This window comes from Betta splendens, chromosome 14 (genome assembly GCF_900634795.4).
Source record: "Betta splendens chromosome 14, fBetSpl5.4, whole genome shotgun sequence".
In the NCBI taxonomy this organism is placed as follows: Eukaryota; Metazoa; Chordata; class Actinopteri; order Anabantiformes; family Osphronemidae; genus Betta; species Betta splendens.
In genome coordinates, this window is record NC_040894.2 from 3226393 (window position 1) to 3240063 (window position 13671).

A 13671-nucleotide genomic window follows, 5' to 3' on the forward strand; every position below is an offset into this window, starting at 1 on the left:
AAGTTTAATAATTCACATATATAGTAAAATAGTAGATCACACGTTCACAAACGCTAGTTTCTGTTTTTTCTGAGAGAAACTGTAGGTTTTTGTTCGTCCTCTGTTCCTGTAATTGCTTGTGTTTCTTCTATATTGTCCTAATTAAGTACCTTCCTGGTGCGGCCTGAAAGAAACCGGCCTAAACTGCACCAATCAGTGAATGACTGGGCGTGGTTATTAAGCAGCTTCCTTTATTCAGTCTGGACTCTGTCCAACTTCAGGTTCGCAGCTTGTGACGACTGAATTGTCTGTGAAGACGTGTTGCGTGGATCCTTCAGCGATGCCGTTGACTCCACACAGTCCGAATCTGTCTCCACAGGGTCCACAGATGAAAAGACTGACTCACAGGAAGGAAAAAATAACTTTATTTTAAAAAAAAAGTCTGCGTAGATGCGACGGCCTTCTTGTGCGCGCGCACAAATGTGTGTGTGTGTGTTTGTGTCAGAGGCCGAAGCCAAGAGATAAATGTATGAAATGTTATTGTGGCGGGGTTGGACCCGCTCCAGAGGAAGTGCTTGGCTTTGACAGTGCTCTCACCAGGAATGCACTGCAGGCCACCGCCAAGTGGGCGTGCCGCTGCTCTGGGGTCGGAAGCCGAGCCGGGTCGGTTCAGTTCTGGCCCCTTTGACGCCGCCGGGGCTCGGCCCGCTTCGCCGTTGTTCGCAAAAGTGAGGGAGCAAAGAGCGAGCAGAGAGGCTGTAGGTTCTGGTTGGTGAAAGTGTGTGTGTGTGTGTGTGTGTGTGTGTGTGTGTGTGTGTGTGTGTGTGTGTGTGTGTGTGTGTGTGTGTGTGTGTGTTTTCCTTTTGAGAGGAGGATCTGAAAGGAATGCAACTGTTCCTTTACACATGTCCACCCCCCTTAGACAGCCACAGGGGCTGTCACACACACACACACACACACACACACACACACACACACACACACACACACACACACACACTCAGAGGTTGTGGAATGGAAGGAAGTATCAAACTACACTGGCAGAATACTTATCAAGACCAAGGGAGGAGCGAAGCCAGACTTCCACCGCTTCACGTCTGCCACAAGAAAATGAAGGACTGAGTAGAATAATCAGTGCAACACAAAATGTCATTTTCTGTTTGAGTTGTTCATTTTTTCCTGATTGCTTGCTTTTCGGGGCGTCCGCGTGCGTCTCCTCTGCTGCTCCGCTGCTCCCCTGCAGCGGGCCGGGCCCCGGGGGCCGGCCGGCGCTGCCTGGCGCTGGGAGGCCGCGGCCCGGACGCCTCTCTGAGGGGAAGTGATGCAGGACAGTGGCTCTTTGTTTGGTGGCATGACTTGGTCCCGTGCCAGTGGCCCCGCTGTATGAAAGGGAGCGCTTGGCTCGCCGGCTGGCTGGGTGACTGGCTCCATGGTGGGGACGGGCTGACTTATTGGAAGGCAGCAACTGCGGCACTAAAAATCGCGGCTAATCTCCTTCTGTCCTTCCTCTTTTCCCTCCTCGGGCTCAAAAGAATCCTTAAGCCGTGAAGTGGGAAATATTTGTTTAAAAAAATGCGCCACCGCCGCTGCTCTGGTTTGTGAAAACCCGTTGGATGTTCGCCAGCAGCCTTTTAGGACGCCTTTAACGTATCGGCGCTTCAGCCTTCACACTTTGCATGTGTGCCCCCGGAATCAGACAAGCGTCCACACAACTGCTCCTCCGCCTCCGTCTGCGTGTGTTGAAATGTGTGTTTGTGCTGCAGCTGAAGCTTCCTGTCACACTCAGGCTCCTTTGACTTTTCAGTTCCATTCTGTGTGTGTGTGTGTGTGTGTGTGTGTGTGTGTGTGTGTGTGTGTGTGTGTGTGTGTGTGTGTGTGTGTGTCCTGCCGTCTGCAGGTCTAAATGTCAGGGGCTCCATTTCCAAATCGCACACTTGCCATTTCTGGCCCTCATGCAACCGCGCTTTCCTGCAGAGCTGCACGTGGCCTCATGCGTGTACCAGCAGTTCCAAACCTCCTCGTGAGGACGTGCACGCACACACGTCTCTCTCACTCACCTGCAGGCGCCTTCCACCTGTGTGTTTTATTTTTTTCATTTGTATTGAACCTTTGAATGTTTGTCAATCGCGGAATCCCAGAAGCTCAGTCACATCTGTGAAAACAGATGGATGGAGAGTAAAAGAAGAGAGGAGCGTGTGTCTGTTTGTGTGTCTGGGGGTCTCTGGTGTGGGGGGGGTGAGGGGTGAGTGCTGCACCAGATGTGAGAATGACTTTTGTAATATGTCATCTAAACAGCAAACTGTGGGGGATTTAGCTGAGCTACAGTAAAAGCGCTGGGAAGCCAGAATCACAGTGGGCCTTGTGAAAGTCACAACTGGATCTGTTGAGCAGCTGGGGGGGGGGGTTGGGGTGAGGCTTGGGGTGAGGCGTGAGTTACCTTCAATGCAAACTCATGGCCACGCGCTGGATTTCCCCTTTAAGCCGTGTCTCAGGTCACAGTGCTGATGATGTCTATGTATCCTTTCATTATTCTCATTATTCCAGCTCCTGTTGCTGAATTCGTCTCCACCAAAGCAGACGGACTCGATGAGAGGAGCTCTGGCGGCCGCGTTCCTGACTCTTTACCGCGAGCACTCACAGCTCTGGCATATTTGGGTTTTGAACATGGTGGCTGCCGTTGGCTGCATTGTCTTCTGTGCTGAACAAGTAATTATTTGGTTCCTGGTGGATCCGTGCGGCCACGGGAGCAGCTGATAATAGATGGTTTCCCCTCCTCGCTCGTCTGTGCTGAGGCTTCCTGTGTTGATGATATGTATGTGGCCCGGTGGGGTGGAGACGACAATGTAGGTGCGGAGGAAGTGAGATGCAGGTGTTGGAGTGTGCGGCTCCAGGTGGGCGCTGACAGAGCGGCAGGTAAACAGGCAGCTCGGCCTCTGATCTCACTGTTGCCTGCAGGCTGCAGGAGCGGCACCGCGCAGGTGAGCCGGCCTCTGGTTTCATCTGGAGCGGCCTCTCTTTGCTCTGCTGCCGTCTCCTCTCTATCATTTTCTCCCACGGCCCGCGCCGCTCATCTGCACCACCCAGGTGCGCTCAGGTAAACACCCAGGAAGCAAAGACGTGGAAGGGAGGGGGGGGGGGGGCACGAGGGAAGGAAGAACAAATGCCCCGGGGCAACGGCAGCACAGGTGGGCCGGGGTGTGTGTGTGTGTGTGTGTGTGTGTGTGTGTGTGTGTGTGTGTGTGTGTGTGTGTGTGTGTGTGTTTGCATATGCTGCAGCTTAACGTGGAGGTTCACTGGAGGGGAAGGAATGTTACGCATCCAGATTATAACAAACCACCTCTATTAAACAGGAAGATGTTAACCTGCGACACACACACACACACACACACACACACACACACACACACACACACACACTGTCCGAAGGGCGTCTGTGAATGACTTCCTGTGACTTATGTAATGTTTTCTTCCACTTTAAGGTCGAGCTACTTTATTTGGCCTCTGCTGTTTTATAGGTCGTCATTTATTCACTCACAGGAAGAGACGTCCTCAGGAGGTCGAGCTGCTGAAGTAAACAACTGAAGTCTGTAAATGTGTTTTTACGCAATGTTGAATTAGTCAACTAGTGTCTTCAGTACATTCATTTGGCTTTGAGTCCAAAAGTGCTGAGAAGGTTTAAACCGTAAATAAATGATTGATGCATGTTTTCCCATATATTATTGTTTTAATTGATTCCACGTCGTGTGTGTGTGTGCGGCTTATTTTGACCTTATCAACTCAAAGTAACGACACAGCAGCCCAGTATATTTAACAATATATATTTCCATTGTCAATGTACATTCCATTTCGACATAAGCTTTCTTCACAAACAAAAAAGTTGGCATCTAAATAAATACTATATAAAATAGAACTTCAAAATAAATATATCTATAAAGGGAACCTTTTATATGAGAGACTTATTTCTTTTTGTTATATCTAAACAGAACGAAAGCACAGATCTCGTTTCTAAATCCCCAACAATGACATTGCAAAGAATGGAGTAGCATCGCGCCGCTGTACGACTTTTCCTCGTGTTTGGGTTTAAAAGCGAAATCAAAGAAACAAAAACAACTGCCCTGCAAATGATGAACGGTGGTGGTGGGGTAGAAGTCACAGCATTGTGGGAAAAAAGAACAGAATCATTCGGCTGTTGGTGGAGTCAGCGAGCACGTGAAGAAGAATAAAAAAAAAAAAAGAAGAATAAAGCTAATGCCACGTGAGGAAGTTTACTCTCGCAGTGACAGAGCTGGAGCTAAAGCAAAGGCAACGCTGCTGAAATAAGAGGTCCACTGGCTGAAGAGATGGCACTGAACACGACTCGCGCGGGAGGGAGTGGGTCAGGACTCGGGAAAGGAAGCAGGGGAGAGACGGAGCGTCTCTCTGGCTATGACAAGTTTATGCACAGCAGCTGTGTTTGTCAATCAAGGCCAGGGGTGTTTGCCGGAGACTTTCTCAGGGAGGAAGGGGAGCGGAGACCGCAAGAAAGAGAAAACGAAGGCGCAGCGCGGAGACACTGAGCAGCACCAGCAGGAAATGGGCTGATCCGGATAGGGGAAGATTGTGTTCCCTGTGTGGATTCAATGAGTCCACAGTCTTTAGGACTCGGAGAGGAACCAGGGAATTAGCTTAGCCTCTCGACTGCTAATGAGCCGTGGATAGCATAAACAGCAGGAGCTTTTTTTCCTTCTTTATTGCCGGACACACTTTTTTCAATCAAGTGCTAGTCGTAGAAAGACCTGTCATCTTTGAAACCCCTTCTGGAACCTTCCCCGCGCCTCCTTCCTGCTTTTCTCTTTCTCACAACCTCAAAAAACACCTTAACTTTACCCTCAAAATATATATCTAATATATTCTCTATATATTTTTGTACTGAATTGTAGTTATATTGTACCATGCAATCTTTCAAGGACATTTAAAAGTCTTTTCTAAAGAACACAAATGTTGTGAAACTATTTACAGCAAATAACATTTCACCTGCATAGCTCTATTACTAAATATATTGTCAAAACATTTGTGATTTTTGCTTTCCACATGTGTCCAGGCCTGGGCCCAGTCACGTGGTCATTCTCCATTTTGGCACCTTTCTTCTAGATTGAATTGCTAGGTTTTGAAAATATTGCCTCATACATCCAAGACTAAGGACAGTGTGTTTATTCTTTCCTCTCTTTTTTTCCCCCCCGTGCGATATCAGCTTTGTGCAACGAGACAAACACGAGCGTGAGCGAACGCGGGCGCCATGATGGATGACGAGGGTCCGACAGGAAAGCAGGCAGCGCGTCATGGAGCCACACGTGGCCAGTGATAAGAACCGACCGCCGTCAACTTCGTTTGGCAAGAGTACGTAACGACCATGAACACTCGGACAGCGAACATGCTACTGTTAACTAGCTTCCTTTGGCAAAGTCCTAAGAACATCATGCAAGCCACGAAAATAGACTTTAGGAATTAAAGACAGACTAACCTACTAATGCAGCTATGCAGCATAATGATTAGAATTTCATGAAGCCCGGGTGTGTGGGTGGGGGATAAATATAGTGCACGTCGCCACAATGTGGGACAGCTGAGGTGGTTAATACTGTGCTTTAGTACATCCTTTAGGGGTTTGTCGTTGTGCAAGTGGCAGGTTTGATTCCCACCATGGCTGACTAACACGCATCCGCTTTCCCACGTCACTCCGGATCACTCTGGACCCGTCTCCTTCTGGTCGGGTCGTCTCCAACTCAGCTGACCGGTTCCTACATGCGTGTGAGGCCTCCCAGGGGTGTTCGAGGCCGAGCTCTAGAGAGGATTACTGTAACAGTCCCTGAGAAGGTTGGGCGTAGTTTTTTCACAAATTTCTCTACGACACATCGACTTCTAGCACGGTGGGTACTCGTTAAACTACAGCATGCAAGTCATGACATGCATTACCTCCGAGGTGATGGGCGTCGGGGCTTCGCCCTCGTCGAAACACACAACACACACTGTAAAGTGATTATCTCCCCCCTGTTAGGACGACTGCTCACACGGTCAGAATTATGGGAAATCATTTTTTAAGCCTCGAGGGGTGTTTGTACAGTTCCTCCGCTTAGACAGAATGTTAGCAACACCAAGCTAGCGTCTTCGCGCTAAAAGGGGGAAAAATGGAAACCGTAAAAGATGAGGATCATCGTAAGAGCGGAGACGGCGGGTAAGTGGCGGTTTCATCCTCGTAAAGATGCGTCTGTTTGTTCAGACGTGGGGGGTGGGCTGTGCTTTCTGGGGAGCGAGGGGCTTGTACAGATATTTATCTCCATCAAACAACTTCTATGTTATCTAAGGATCAGCTTAGAACCAGCTTCTGGTTAGTTACTGTTACAAATTAGCTGACGAGTAGAGAGCAGCAGAGAGGTACAATGACTTTGTGCCTTCAGCAAGCTTCGCATAACACAAACATAGTCCCATATAGAGTCTCTTCTTCTTCTTCTCATTAAGTCGCTCTCACAAAACAAAAATCGCTCAGTCACCTGTTAGCTATTTCTACTAGCCAACTCTTTAGAATAGGCCCGTTTGATCGTCCACCCTATCTAATGTAGGTCAACTCTAAGTACCTGTGTTTTACAGTCATCCTCCAGCAGATTAATGGGATAGTTTAAGGGGTTGGGGGTGGATTGTCCTATCCATGGAGAGCGAGCGTGTATTATGTAGTCCTGTCCATTCTGCTTTAGCAAGGCCACTGCCGGCCAGGTATGTCCAGTATCATGACCCTTGCTGCTGCTTCTCAGGAATCCCAGCTTTTGCTTCCACTGCTCCCTTTTTACACACCGGGGCGTTCACGCCGCCCTGCGAGTTCTTGCAACGGCAGCCGGGCCTGCTGACGTTGTCGTAACACTTCTGTCCGAGTTTGGCCAGGCCCATAGCTGGCAGATAGCAGACGAGACAAGGCAGGACAAGGGAGAGAGCCGCCATGAAGGACCAACGCGTGCAACAGTTGTTCTGGGAGCACGAGCAAGGCTTGTCGGCACAGGAACCCTCCTCGTCCTCGTCCTCGGTGCAGTGGTAGAAGATCCCCTTGACCAGGCACATGCAGGTGGCGGTATCCACCAGGCTCTGAGCAGAGCACAGGCACTCCTGGTTGCAGACCCAGCAGGAGGGTAGGGTCCTGGGGAGCGTACACTCCGTGCAGCGGCACTTGCCGCAGCGTTCACAGAGAAGGAGGTGCTTCTTCTCAGCGGGGGAGGAAGGGATCAGTGCCAAACCCTGCTGGCGTCCAGGGGGACACGTGTCTCCCGGGTGCATCTTTGCAGACTTGAGGTCCAGGGATTTGGAGGAGGCGCAAGAGGAAGCAGAGGAAGAATTGGTTAGAACCTTTGATTCAGAAGAAGTAAAGCAGCCTGGAGTTCGGGTGGGGACTTTGTTGACAGGGCCCTGGTGGGGATGCAGGCTTGGGTGGTGGTCCACGGTTGGGGTGGGTGCAGCGTGCTCCAGCAGCCTTTGATCAGACGAGGTGCTGCTGCTGCTGCTGATAGAGCTGGGCCTCCCACTGAAGGAAATCCATGGGTGGGTGGTGGTGTCCTGCTGAGGGTGGGGCTCGCACCTGCCCTGCTGGTGGTGCTGGTGTTGGTGATTGTGATGATGGTTGTGGTTTGCCCCCAGGAAAGCCTCTTGATTCTGACCCAGCCAGGTGATTCTTCGGTTGGCGGACTTCTGGCTGGGAGGCTGCTGGGAGACGGCTGCCGGGCTGTCGATGTAGTCGTTCTCCACGTGCGAGGACTTGAGCTGGTCGATGGGGTAGATGGTGAGGGGCTGCTGCAGGCGGCCGTAGGGCACTCGACTGTCCAGCAGAGGCTGAGAAATGAGCGAGGAGGCCACTCCTGGGATGTGGTGGGGAATCCTGGACTCCATGTGTAGGCTGGTGCCTTGCACGTCTCCACACTAAAGCAGCATTTAGCAAAACTGCAAAGACGGAACAAAAGAGATAGTTACTGACTGCAGCTGACTGGATTCTCACTGTTTCACCCTTTGCTTAAAGGCCTTAAGTCTAAATCAAGTCAAATTGTGACTGTGAATATAGATATAATTTAACATTAAAAAGGCAAAATGACCACCAGATATTTAACTCTAATGTTCCTCTGACTTGTCTTTAATAAAGCATGCGTATTAAATCTTTTATACCAAAGTCTTTCACTCTCTCAGCATAAATCTGTTTCCAAACCGGTAACAATTTGAATGTAGTGTTTCCAAACGATCTTGATTTTTCGACTGAATACCAATAGGGTTTCAAACCTCCTCCATTCTAACTTTGACATTGGAACAATAGAAGTTGGGCTCTCATTGCCTCGTTTCCAAAGAGCAGAGAGCACCAGAGAGCAAGGCTTGCATGCAAAAGACTCAACGATGCAAAACAAGGCAGAGCAAAGACCCGAGAGAGACAAGAGGGACTTCTACCGGAAAAAATGAATCCACAGGGCAAAAGAAACACGATTTATGACAAGGTTTTTACCTAAAATTAGAAGCATCATTTTAATGTTATGTTTTGCGAAGCTTAGAAATTTTTTTGAATGAAATTTTTATGAACTGCAAATGTTTGTGAATGAAAACAGCTGGACGCATGAATCAATGCGCTTCAGCCATGAGCGTGAATGAAATGGGCTTCATCCATTTTATCAATGAGCGCTCGGCAGCTGACATGGACCTAACCCACTTTACAGAAAACAAAACAGCTCATATATCCGCTGTTCGTTACCAGTAATGCAAAATATCCTCCTTAAACGAAATTAAAACGATAAGAAATAGGATCATTCTTTCGAAACACATTTAATCCAAATAATTAAAAACTGTAGTGCAACTTATTCGCGCACAGAAAGGTGCTATTATCTATTTTATTATAAAATACTGCTCGCCATTGTTTTGCTGTCGGGCCGTGTTATCCTCCTTAAATCTGCAAAAGCCTTGTTGAGAAACCTGTTGCGACATCGCTGGCATCGACACAAACGCTTCTGATCATCAAATCAAGACCATTATGAGCTCTAAGCCGGAACTGTGCGTGTGTGTGCGTGTGTGCCTCCCTTCAATATGTGAATGGACTGAGTCATAAAAACCGGAGGTGGCTGCTCGGCATTCTCAAATAGCCTGCTCACATAGGCGTTGTGACCACGTATCCAACACCTCACTCCTGAGATCTGGACGTGGACTAAATCAGATCTACGCGCTTCGTAATGGAGACGGAACAGTGCGCGCTGCAGCCGGGAGACGACCGTGGGCCACCTTTCCTCGGCTGCACCGAAGTGCGTAGTTTGACGCGTAAACCCGCATCTCAGCCCTCCACCCGAGTCCAACCTTCAGCTTCTGGCATTTTGAAACGATAAGACGAGTCAAATAAGTTGGTCTGCGTAAAAACGCGCAGCGTTGATGGCAAAAACACCTGACACGACCCACGGTGAGCCGAGCGGGCGGTCGCCGTGGAACGAACACAAGACACGCAACCGAACCGCCCGATATAGAACGTGTACGCGGCTCAGAGCGCTTTTAGACGACGGGGTGAAATGCGGGCTTCTTACGGGAAACCGCGGCTTTGAAGCCACAAATAGCGACTCTATGAAAACCCGTTTGCCGACAAAAGGCGACCTTTCGAACAAGTTACGGTTTAAGGCACACGCGCGTCCCCTCCGTGCGCCCTCAGCCTTCCGCTGGGTCCGAAATGTGTGGTTAAATATTGACTGGATGTGCAAACACCGGGGAGGGAAGCGGCTTGTTGTAAATGAGACTCTGCAGGCGCGTCTCCGGTCCGGGGGGTTCGGGGAACAGTGGAGCGTAGCGGACCGGACCGGAGCGTCCGTCCGTGCAGCCGCGCGCTCGCTCTCGCGCACACGTAACACGCAGAAGCACCAGAATGCATTACTCACGGTGGTTTCAGGGTAGAACTCTCATTTCTTCGTTGCGCGCGGCGTATAGTCCAGTCCGACCGAGCGCTTATCTCCACAAATGTTCAGTACAATAAGTCCAAATGTCGAGCAACAGTGCGAGCGACGTATACGAGCGGAGAACGGGTCCTCGGCGCGGTTCTCCACTCACTGGTGCGTAAAAGGCGACTGCGGTTGTGGACGCAGAGCTTTGGATATGATGTTGCAACCACCGAGGGGGAGGGAGGGAGTTTTTATGAATGGGAGGGTAGAGGGACGGGAAGGACGGCACTGCGCAGATGCCGCGGCTTTTTTCTCTTTTTTTGTGAATGGGAGGGCAGAGCGACTTGGGAGGACTGAAATGCGGAGGTTACATTTTTATGAATGGGGAGGACTCCGAAAGGCATTGCGCAGGCGCGATGCCGAGATTTTTATGAATGGGAAGAAATGGCGAATGACGAGCCCGCGCGAGCGTGCGTGTGCGCGCGCGAGGGAGGAACGGGGAGAAAATGGGGTGATGGAACGAGGAGGTGGGGGCTTTTTTGGTCACAAGGGCAAAGTCAGGTCTGATTTACATAAAGCGTCTGCTCGTCGCCCTGTCGCTTTATCTTAACCCGATCATTTATTCATCTCTGCAGCCCCAGCTTCGTTCTGACGTTAAACGCGACACGGTTATGCTGCTGTGTAATGAACGGGACGCGAGTGGGCTCTATCTGCAATTAATTAAGCCATTTGTTTTTCTACTGCTCAAAAATTCCCCCGATGATGGAATAAAACCATCCTCCAGACTGAAACACGAAGGCGCAGTCGTGCCTCATACTTCCAATCCGAGCTCCACGTCTCGACTCCGCCGCAGTTGAGTCAAATAAAATGAAATATGGAGCTAGTTTTCGTTTTGAAGCACAGAATAATCTCTCAAATCGCACGGCTCAGGTCGTTTGGGATGATAATTGCCTTCCTGTCTGATCCGCAGCCGTTTATTGCGAACAAGGACGTGCCCTTCCTTCCTCTGCAACAATGTGAGGTATGACTACGGCTTCTATGGCAGAGTGAAAAAAACAGAGGAGCAGGGAAGGAGGAGGGGGAGGAGAAGGTTAGGGGGTTATAACGCCTACTCTGAAATGCAAACCAGCATGAGGGCAGGCAGGATTCACAAAAGGACAGGATGTTGTTGATTTGTACCGAAACCACACGGAGGAAATGAGTGTGAATTTCCTTTCTCTCTGACATCCCTCTGTGTGTGTGTGTGTGTGTGTGTGTGTGTGTGTGTGTGTGTGTGTGTGTGTGTGTGTGTGTGTGTGTGTGTGTGTGTGTGCGTGTCCTCCACTCCGCGTCCTTCCCCTCCCTCAGCTTGGGGCTTTTAACCAGTCAAAGGTTAACAGTTGCCCTATTATCCATTTGCACACATCACCATGGCAACCACAACACCTCCAAATTGGGGTTATTGTTTTGAGGGGGGAAAAAAGCAAGTGACAGAGGGAAAGAGAAAGGGAGCATCATTTAAAAGTGTTTGTATTTGGATGGATCAGGTGAGAGGCTGTCAGATGTGTGTGATGATTTAACAGTAGTCGCTGTCAAAACAGCTCCTGGCGTCTACAAACCTTATGTGAGTTTTTATGGTGTTTTATATCCTTTATATAGTTAAGTCAGCTTTTTGTGCTAACGTCTGTCTGCAAAGAAATGTTACGTAAAACCATCAAACCAGTTTGCATACGTCTTGTGGGATGATGAAAACAGACCAAGCAGCGTTTAACCCCGTCACGGCTGTTTGTCTTCCTGCTGTCGTTCTCCCACAGACGCGCTGTGGATGTGGATGTGGATGTGGATGTGCAGGCCTCTGTCTGCAGCTGTGCGGCCCGCGGGCCCGGCCCACATCGAGTCGTCCCTCCCTTCCTGCCACATCTGCTGGATGCTGCTGTGAGCTGGGGGCTATAATGGACAGGCCCATCTGCTGCCAGAGCTCTTTGACCATTGACTGTCACACTACACATTATCTGTATTTGATTTTTTTTCTGGCTAAACTACAAAATTGTTAGTCTAAATTTAATTAGTGTGAGTATTTCGGTCATTATTTATTTAACTAATCGAGTCAATTATCTGTTACTGACACACTTTAACTTGAGAAGCTGCTAACTGCTGTCGGTGACCATGTGACTTAGCTTGAATGCTAATCGCTACGCTGCTCCCAGCTTCCATCCACAGCTTCCTGTCGCAGGTAAACCGTCATTTATCTGCTTCACACCTGGACCCTTACAATACACACGCCCCACCGAATCACCAGCACACACACACACACACACACACACACACACACACACACACACACACACACACACACACACACACACACACACACACACAGTTGTTTCGAGGTACTGCTGTACTTTTCATACTAATACAATATAATGAAAGTGACACCACCAGGGAAGTTTGATTTTTTTAAACTGAAAGCAGATGTTCAAATCAAAGTCACTCCCTCATATTTTCTCTGCTGACTTCCTGTAAATATTTGTGTTGTTAAGAAACATTGAGCAACCCTGATGCTCTCATAGAGCATCAGGGTTGAGAATCTGTTTGGTCCTGATGTCCTGCCGGTTGCGGTGCAGAATTTGTTTGTCAGTCAAATTATAGGAGGATGTGGATGCAAAGACGAGGCAGCAGGTTGAGAGGACACTGAGCCGAGTCGCTCCCTCTCTCTGTATCACCAGATGTTCCTCATCATTGAGCAGGTAAAAAGGTTGGACCAAGACTCGAAACAGAGAGAAAGCTGAAAGCAATAGATGAAGCTGTAACAAGGTCGTGCCAGGTCACGGGAACATATTTGGAGCACGATGGGTGGTTTTGATGGGAGTTGCTCATGGGCTTGTGAAACACTTGTGTTTTTGTAAAGAGTTACGGTAAGGGTGGAATTAAAAAGAGCTCAGGCCTGGGGCCAACGCTAACAGAGTTAGCGAACACGCTAGCCCCTGCAGGAGCATTCAAGCCGACCATTGTAGGGGACGCTATAGTTTGCCCACAGTGCGAGACGTATCTCGGTCCGGAGGCCAGGCAGCTTCAGCTCCTCAAATATTGACTTCCTGCCCCGCGGCCGCCCGGCGAGGGGGCGTGTTTGTGTGCGTTGGAGTCAGGAAAGTTGTGTGGTAGAAGGTAGGAAGAGGCGGCGGGGACGCGTTCATGTGGTCGTGTGGGCCTGTGTGTCCACATCCATCAAAATAACGAATCTGATGACTTTGGCCCGTGCTCGCTCTGCCATGAAGGAGCACATTCGACCCAGTTCGCTCCAAGCCACTAACTGCAGAGAATCCTGCAAAAGCAAAGAGAAAGGACTTCACAGGTGGTTTTGTAACAGAATGCTAGTTATTAAAATACTTATTAATTACTGTGATAAAGTCGACCTATGCTGCAGAATGCGACACTGCCAGCTTCCAGGAGGTTGTGGGTTCAAACCCCCCGGCTGTGATGTCTCGTTGTGGAATATGCACGTTGCCCCTGTGGGTTTCCTCCCACATCACCACATTACCGGCGGCTTAGACATTTTCCACAGGTGTAAATGTGAGTGTGACAAGACGCTGTCTCTGCTGCTCAGACGATTGTTGGACTCCACCCTCGACAACATAAACGCTGTGGATGACGGACAGACGCACCTGTTGGCTCAGTCTGACTTCACGCTTCAGCAAATCCCTCATTTGTTCAGTCTGTTTGTTGCTCTTGCTTCTGCTTTTAATTAGTGATCACTTTAGACCTGTCGGACTATTTCACGTCTTCATTTCAGACGTCTGTTGCGCGACAGCCT

General features: G+C 49.5%; 1 protein-coding gene across 1 annotated transcript; it reads right to left on the minus strand.

Moving 5' to 3' along the window:
- Nucleotides 1-5316: 5316 nt before the first annotated feature.
- Nucleotides 5317-10128, minus strand: spry4 (sprouty homolog 4 (Drosophila)). The gene is made up of 2 exons (XM_029174118.3): nt 9882-10128; nt 5317-7932 (listed from the first exon to the last, which is right to left on the minus strand). Exon 2 carries the CDS (start codon nt 7879-7881, stop codon nt 6736-6738), a length of 1146 nt encoding a protein of 381 aa, XP_029029951.1. The 5' UTR covers nt 7882-7932; nt 9882-10128; the 3' UTR covers nt 5317-6735.
- Nucleotides 10129-13671: the final 3543 nt, after the last annotated feature.